The 8231-nt window shown below is 41.9% G+C and overlaps 1 protein-coding gene across 2 annotated transcripts; it reads right to left on the reverse strand.

Moving 5' to 3' along the window:
- Nucleotides 1-5591: 5591 nt before the first annotated feature.
- Nucleotides 5592-7918, reverse strand: LOC147893660 (GTP-binding nuclear protein Ran1B). 2 transcript variants are annotated; one of them, XM_087385524.1, is made up of 8 exons: nucleotides 7823-7918; nucleotides 7419-7485; nucleotides 7281-7337; nucleotides 7055-7172; nucleotides 6782-6871; nucleotides 6466-6645; nucleotides 6266-6343; nucleotides 5593-6172 (listed from the first exon to the last, which is right to left on the reverse strand). In XM_087385524.1, exons 1-8 carry the CDS (start codon nucleotides 7823-7825, stop codon nucleotides 6103-6105), a joined length of 663 nt encoding a protein of 220 aa, XP_087241650.1. In that variant the 5' UTR covers nucleotides 7826-7918; the 3' UTR covers nucleotides 5593-6102. The 2 variants fall into 2 exon arrangements, with proteins under 2 accessions (XP_087241649.1, XP_087241650.1); XM_087385523.1 differs by lacking the exon at nucleotides 7823-7918 and having other exon boundaries at nucleotides 5592-6172; nucleotides 7419-7491.
- Nucleotides 7919-8231: the final 313 nt, after the last annotated feature.

The raw sequence follows: 8231 nt of genomic DNA on the forward strand, positions 1-8231 counted from the left end.
ATGGCTGTTTGACAAATTGGTTGGCAAATCTACAATAGGGTTTGGGTGGGGTCGATCATTTTTGGGGAGGCATTCAGCTCCTATATAAAGGCCCCTTTGTGGGAGGTCTTAGTATTTCACAAAGCCACAGATCAGGATGAGAGCAATAGAGAGGCCAAGAAGTTAGTTCTTTCCATAATCAGAAGTCTCCATGATCTAAAGCACATCTAGGAGTATACCTACACCCTATAGGAGGTGCATAAGAGGGAGGTTTGTCTTCACTAAACCTTTGAGAAAAACTTTGCAAGAGTGCTCTATCTTTGAGTAGCTAATAATGCCTACATAAGGGCATGAGAGATCACTCTGCCAAGTGAATCACTATGTGATTAATTGCCTACCATTTCCAAATGTATATAGGTGGTATGTTAGATATATGAATGTACATCTATGACAAATCCAAGGGGATTAATGTTGGTGGAAACTTATCAAGTGTTTCAGGCAATGGATCACTTGGATTGGTGGACATTAATCTCCTATAAGGCTATGTCATTCCATAGCTAAACTACATGTGAATACATAAAATGTAGCAAGAGATTTTACCTTCGTTCACTTCATATGCTACTTTGAAGAGGCTAAAATCAATCCCAATGTGGTTCTGATGAGGACGCTTGATGATTTTGAACAATGGCAAAGTCAAAAATCAAATCTCATGTGACCACTATGTAGAGCATGATTTGTTCTTTTTATAACATTGCCAAATGCTTTAAGGGATCAAAAGTTATGGCCATTTGAGAATTCACCAAACGTTGTCCAAGGAAAGTGGATGTGGTGCTATGGGCATATGCTGCATGCAAAAGTGTCCCTTTGGAGTGCAATGTGCTTAGGTGGCTTGATGATTGTGCATGATGATGTGGCACTCACATCACTGACGTGATTGATGATGTGGCATCTTAACATGGTTGACGACATGGCATGCTAATGTGGCCTTATTGATTCGGCAGTTGATGCAATGATGTGGCATTACCATGTGTCATGATGACATGGTAGCTAACAAAGCAAGTGATTATGTGGCATTAGCACATGGTTATAATGATGTGGTATTGAGTAGGCTATGTTGATATGGCAGTGTGCCTTGCGGATCCTATCTCCAACCGTATCTGCCACATGGCATTTTACCACATGGCATGTGTGATGTAGAGATGAGGAGCAAGTTGTGGCTATGGAGGTGACCTGACACGCATCGACAACCGAGAGGAGATGCAGATAGAGATGAAATGGAGCTTGCATCATGGAGCTTGTCCGAGCTTTCATTCTCTATTTGTTGCTTGTTGTGGCATACATGTCTCGATGGTTTTGTTTTTCTAACATCTCGCCTCTCCAATTGTCTTCTTCGTTGTCTTGTTGTGTGTCTGAGTTGAGCTACATGTAGCTTTGGTGGTAGGTGAGTCCTTGTAGTAGTTTTGTTGGATGTTGCTAATGTTTGTTGTTGTATTGCTCATGTCGTTTGTGTGGAGTCACTATCGAGCTTGTTTGTTGTTGTATTGCTCATGTCGTCTGTGTGGAGTCACTATCGAGCTTGTTTGCCTTCTATTGTAGCTAGTCTTCTGTCCGTCTTTATGTATTGCTCATGTCGTCTGTGTGGAGTCACTATCGAGCTTGTTTGCCTTCTATTGTAGCTAGTCTTCTGTTCGTCTTTATGTTGTCCTTTGTGCGTTCATTTAGCTGGTTACTTTTGCTTTGCATTGATGCTATGTTCTTTGTTGCGTTGGGCTAAATTGTCCGTTTGTGCTACTCTGAGTCTGTCACATGTGTCGATTGCTTGTTACACTTGGTTGTGTTGCTTGAAGGTGGTGCCGAGTAGGTATAGTTTCAATCTATGATTTTGCTTTCATTTGCTGCCAGTGGTGGTCACTGTCGCGTTGTGCCTAAGTGTTTTGCAATCAATGTCATTGTTGCCTTCTTATTTCCTATAGCAAGCTATGCCTAGTGTAGATCTACTGCTTTACTTCGGGAGGCGATTGAGTGGAGTTGATAGTAGGCATGGCTTGCTAAGTTGAGCTTGTAGTAGTTGTAGTGCCTCTTGTCATGTCAGTTTGCTTGCATAAGGTGCCGTTCTGCTATGTAGAGTGCATTGAGTACATGCTTAGCTTGCTATAGGTAGCTTTAGGTCAAGCCTTTAAAAAAAGAAAGGGGTGTTGCTCTCATTGATGTCAAAAGCCATAGGACCAAAATGTCACAGAGGGAAGTTCTTCAAATTTGCAATACCAAGTCAACCCTCTATCTAAACCTTTCTGAATTTTCAAAAGCCTTACAAAAAATCTCAACATCCCTCAAAGGAGGATAACTACAGTCTATAGATTGGAAGCTAGAACTTTCTAAACCAAATCAAAGAGGGGAAGAAGCTCGACAAGATGAGCTCTTCTAGAAATGAAGATGCCTACTAAAGCGAGGTTGTGCCTTGACGAAGTAAGAGCTTGCACTCTCTCACAATGGATAGAGCATGAATGACTCTTATATCATGTTGCAGGACAAGGGGAGAGAGTGGAGTGCACAAGATAGCTAACTGTACACTATGTTGTATTGAACATAAAGATGAATAATACATGAATCCCAGAGGGGTTATAGTTTGACCCTATATGCCCTATATCTATAGTTTACAACATCCTTAAAAGTTGGCAACTACAACAAATGAAGTATGGAAAATCTTAAACGATCTCTATGAGACCAAGAATACACAAAGGATCATCATGGTCCAAAAATAGTTGTTTACCATAACAATGGGGGGAAGGAGAGTCAACGCGAGACTTCTTTGTTAAAGTGAAGATTCTCAAGGATTAAGTTGTGACAACTGGTCAAAAGGTAGGCAATATAACTAATTATTGGTTATGCTTTCAATAAGCTTCCAAGGAGCTTTAGAGGGTTTACAACGATGAGGCCAATCACTTTTGGTAAACTAGGCCCGTTGCTTCAAGAGGTGGCTCACATGAAGATGTAGTATGATGTGAGTAATAACAAGCAACTTTTCACGACCAAGAGTAAGTCTGGCAAAGGTAAGCTAACAAGGACTCAATAGAAAGTGATGCCAAGAAAAAGAAATAAACAAAATGCTTTAATTGTGACAAGCAAAGACACCTTGTTAAGCATTGTAGGAAGAAGACAGTAGAATCAAGGAAAAGAGGACCAATCAAAATCAAGGGAGCTAAATAACACAACAAATGTGGTAGTTGAGTGACCTCTCTTAGTGGTTGCTCCTTGAGGTGAGATTTCCAAACTCAAGGGTCACATTGTAGCATTTCATATTCCTCAAAGATTGAACCATCAAATTGAGGCAATATTGTAGCATGCATCAAATGCCTCCATAATGAGGACTCCTCTTTTATCCATATGGAAAGTTTTCACTTGCCAAGTAGAGACAATGACTCCAAAGCAATATGTTAAACTCTCTAATTAAATTATGTACCTTGGGAACATAGATTGTTGCTTACTAGTGATCAAGCTAAATGCCTCTCAAAAGTTTCATCCACCATTGTGCAATTGTGTAGTCTCAAACTATCCATGGTGACCTCGCTATGCTTACCTTTATCTTTGTCAATAGTATTCGCCTCGTCCTCAAGTGCTTTGACTGAGCAACATCTAACATCTTCCATCACAAAGTCGGTTTGAGGACCTTTCCACAATGTCTTCCATAAACACTAGCAACATCTTCCAACTTCCACCATAAAGTACAATTTGTGGACCATTTGCAATGTCCCACATGAACACTATGACCCCCAAGTTTGCAAATCTCACCTCAAGGAGCAACCACTAAGAGAGGTCAATCAACTACCACATAAAGTACAATTCATGGACAATGTCCCACATCAAAGCCATGCTCGAGAAGCTTCACCATGGTTACTCAATTGCATTATGCTAGAAGAAACCAATTGAAACCTTTCGAGGAGATTGGTGAAGAAGCATGCAAATACTTGTTGGAGATTAAGCGTTGATTTATGGATCATGTTTACGTATGGTATCAATTCATAGACAAGTTGATATAGACCTAGGAGACTTGACGCTTTGCAAGATTCACATTGTTTCTAGTTCATGAGGGGGATAAACCAGGTGGACTTTTTAGATCAATTGAAGAAGTTGACACATTCATGATCGAGATCTGCATTGCCAATGATTGTTGGTGCTACATGTATGAAACTTGCTTTTCTAGATGGTTCGTGCGCATGGAGCTGCACTTGATGGAGCAAGAGCTGCAGAGTCAAAGGATCCGAATTAAAAAAACATCTTCGAATTGTTCTAAAAAGCTTCTCCAAGGGAGCTACATGGAGCATCTACATTGACTTGTGGGAGTGGAGCTATTATTTTTTGATGAAAGGGTGTTGGAATTACCTCTCCACTTGTGAGCTTCCATGTTGGAAGAGAACATTGGGATGACTTACAATATAGGATGGGAGAAAGGAAGTAGAATTAGGGACGCCATGTGGGCAACAAATTGGCTACCACATGGGCGAAACAAATATATATTACATTTAGGGTGTCTTCGAGGGCCACCTTGGCCAACATCAAGGGCTAGCCCTAGACCCTTGCTATGGGCGCTAGAGCAATACACAGCAATATGCAGCCAATACAAAATAATAGACCCACCTCATGGTCAACTAAACAAAGGACAAACTCATTTGGCCCAATCTATGGTTGGTTGACAAATTGGTCGACCAATGAGCACAATGCAAGAGTCCCCCTGGTCCAAAGCACACCTAGGTGTAAACGTACGCCTTGAAGGAGAGCAAAAGAAGGTGCAAACAACTACCTTGTATTTTACTACCACGGCCACTTATATGTGGTCTCCACCTCATCTCACCTATTCCAACATATCACCTTATATTAAATGGCAATATAGGAAGGAATAGAGGACTTGGAAGCATTATGATAAGGGAGACAAGTGGGACAACCACTGATAATCTAGTAACATCATCCTCTAGAGAACCTAGTGCAAGCTAGATATAAAATATAGTCCATTCACAAGATGAATCTTCTTAGTAAGACCAAGTTTGAAAATGACAGTTGAAAATGCTTTAGGCCACAAATACTTTTGTTACAGAGTTCAGGCTTCTTCCTTAAGTCCTTCCCCCTCTATTAAAAGGAAAACAACACATTCCTCATCCTATCCCACCCTGAGCTTTGACCATATTAACTTATATTTGTGGTTGTATAGGACCTTGTTAATCAAAGGAGAGGTTTGACCATCTTCTGTTTGAGCCCAAAATCAATTTTCTAAGGCTGCCTGTGGTAACAAAAGCACATGATTCTCCAAGCCGACAAGCCAGGGAAACAGGGTTTGCATATGCTGCTTGAGCTAAGCAACTTCGCACACTAGCTGTATTTATTACGATCTTGTCAGAAATGACTGGAGCCACCTTCCTTGTAAAGAGAAGAACGTGGAAAGATGTGAGGAAGCATGGCTAGAGAAACCAAAATAAAAAGGCATGCAAAATGACTGTCAGAGTTGGGGTTCATGCTGCAGAACAGTTAAATATAGATGCAGGATTGTTAAAAAGACCATAAACCTCATCATAGGAAAAACAAACTCTATCTTTGATAATGCACCATTTGTAGTAATTTTCCACAAAATTTTCTAAACACCTCTTGATCAATTTTAAACAATGTCCCAGCTCAATAAAAAATGTGCAGAACAGGCGTTCTACAGTATCCTTCACCATGACAAGATAATTTCTATCACAAGAGGGCATAGCTTTGTTGATTGTGAGAGAATATATTTTCTTGGTGTGGAGTGTACCTAGTCACATGTAACTACAGTGATAATACCATTGTTGATCTTTCAATAGACACCACAAAGTGTCTCCGAACTTGGAATCCTGTGACGTTGGAGCAAACATAATAGCTGAACATACAGTACCGTTAAAAAGCTCGAAATGTGGTCCGGATTCTTGCTGCAATGTACCCTGACACATATCCTGTAATGTATCCTGAAAACAATCTTCTTTTATTATTAAATACCTTGGCCTGAGAATGTTGTTCCAACTTCAATTTCGAACCATGAAGCTGTCACTCTGCATCAAGAGCCAGCCTCTGTTTTCGAACATATGAGGTGCACTTTAGCTTGTGGGCCTAAGCTTAGTCAAAAGCATCCTCATCATCATCAGGGAGGGGCTGCGCTGCTGCCGCTGCCAATTCTGCCTCATACCTGCAGATACACGTTAAGAAAGCTTCTAAGTGCATAGCAGAAACTTCTAAGTATTAAGAGCTTCTAAGCGACGTGAAATCAAGTAGAACTCACTGCTGCTGTGCTGCAAGGTCAATTTGAACTTCAGGAGGAGCCAATGCAGGAGACTCAACAAAATGCAAGTTTGGATCCCTGACAAGAACACCACCTCATATATTTTCAGTGTACAACACTTGATCGTTTGCTAAAACTTGGGAATTCTGTGGAGATTTGAAGAAATTCTGAACACCAGATTTACTTATTAAAGATCTTACCCTGCTAACTTCCTGGCAAGGTACAGGAAAGGCTTCTCAAAATTGTAGTTGCTTTTTGCAGAAATTTCGTAATACTGGAGATTCTTTTTCCTGTGGAAGGTGACTTGTTTTGCTTTGACTTGCCTGTTCTTTACATCCACTTTATTCCCACATAGTACAATCGGAATGTTCTCACAAACCCTGAACCAAAAGCAACATTCATGAACTTTGAAGACAGATACGTTTGTCAAACATAAAGGATGAGAGACAGATCCAGTCTTCGATTTGAATTGTGGCAAAACAAAAAAGCAATCGATGCCGTAAAACATAAAAACACCTGCAAAGGTCTCTGTGCCACGTCGGAACGTTTTTATAAGTCAATCTGGAGGTCACGTCAAACATAATAACGGCACACTGTCCGTGGATGCTGCATGCAAAATATTTTGCCAAGATGTAAGAAAATCCAAAGGCACTTAAACCCATCAAAATCCAAATAAAGCGCAGAGCGGATGGAGAGTAAAACAAACGAAACAGTAAGAAGCAATTTCGAAGGCTACATGTTTGTGTAAAAGGTTCAAAGGTCGACGGAGAAAAGACAGAATAAGCTCACTAGTATCCGTCTCGTAGTCCACCAAATTTTTCTTGTCCAGCGGTATCCCAGCAGTAAAACCGGATTCTACCGCAATTGGTAAAAAAATCAAGAGGGTGAACTTCCACGCCAATTGTAGCTGTTTCACCAGATGAGAATATCGTCACGAAAGGATTGCTACTAAACTTCAAACGAATACTTTCCCGAGTGGGGCAAAATAACGATGCTGAGACGACTAATTGCTTACGTTCGTATTTCTTCTCAAACTCTCCTGTCAGATGCCGCTTCACAAAGGTTGTCTTCCCTGCAAATCGTCAAATTTGTTGTTAACCAAGTGTCAGGTGAGTGCAGAATGGCCTTACCAAAACAAAATAGAAGACGGTACCAGTTCCTCCATCGCCAACGATGACGAGTTTGAAACTAGGACAATCAGCTTGCTGCCCTGGCAAAGCCTGCATGCAGAGGGTTGAACATTTGCGTTATTTCGTTGCCGGTCTAAATAAGAGGAGACAGATTAAATAAAGGATGGACGGAAACTCAAAAAAACGCCTGCCTTTCCAACTTTCAAGGTTTTATGCTCATCGCAGCAAGAATCGAGGGGAGAGGAAAGGCAAAGGTTGTGGAGGAGGAAGGGAGGCTGAACAAATTGGAATGAAGGAGGACGCGATACAGAGCGGTCAAAAACAGAGTCGATGCAAAAATGGAAGGCAAGAAGCTGGGAGAAAACGGTACAGAGAGAGAGAGAGAGAGACAGAGAGAGAGAGGGGGGGGGGGGGGGGAGAAGAATACCATTGCTGATATGCAAGAACGATCCGATGGAAGCTCCTGGCTATGGCGATCGATCGAAGCTCCTGGCTATGGCGATTGAAGCTCCACAGCCTTCCCAAAAATTGAAAGGGTGCCTTTTTTGGCGTAGCCCTAGCTCCTTATATCATTTTCCCCCTTTGCCACCTCATCTCCCACGTGGCCATCCAACAACACCCCCACCTCATCTCCCACCTGTCCATCCCACACCGCGTCGTCGGCCCATGCCTACAAAGAATGCAACAACCTCCGCGCACTCGGCAGAGTGCGTAGGGGGGCCACGGTGCTTGATTGGTGGATCAGAGTGCACGGGGGGGGGGGGGTCGGCGACCTTGGTAGCCCAAACAAGATTTCAGCTACCTTGGCCGTGAGCTGTATCTCTAGCTCAAGTTGG

Source organism: Dipteris shenzhenensis, chromosome 15, assembly GCF_047967505.1.
Source record: "Dipteris shenzhenensis isolate YYH24624 ecotype China chromosome 15, Dip_SZ_1.0, whole genome shotgun sequence".
NCBI classification, from domain to species: Eukaryota; Viridiplantae; Streptophyta; class Polypodiopsida; order Gleicheniales; family Dipteridaceae; genus Dipteris; species Dipteris shenzhenensis.

What these genes read in the sequence shown, in the direction of transcription:
- LOC147893660 (XM_087385523.1), bottom strand. Translation starts at nt 7,491, where the DNA reads ATGCAGGCTTTGCCAGGGCAGCAAGCTGATTGTCCTAGTTTCAAACTC. An exon ending in TGGCACAGAGACCTTTGCAG is followed by an intron (nt 6,646 to 6,781) that starts GTGTTTTTATGT and finishes CTTTTGGTTCAG; the next exon opens with GGTTTGTGAGAACATTCCGA. An exon ending in CTTGCCAGGAAGTTAGCAGG is followed by an intron (nt 6,344 to 6,465) that starts GTAAGATCTTTA and finishes TGTTCTTGTCAG; the next exon opens with GGATCCAAACTTGCATTTTG.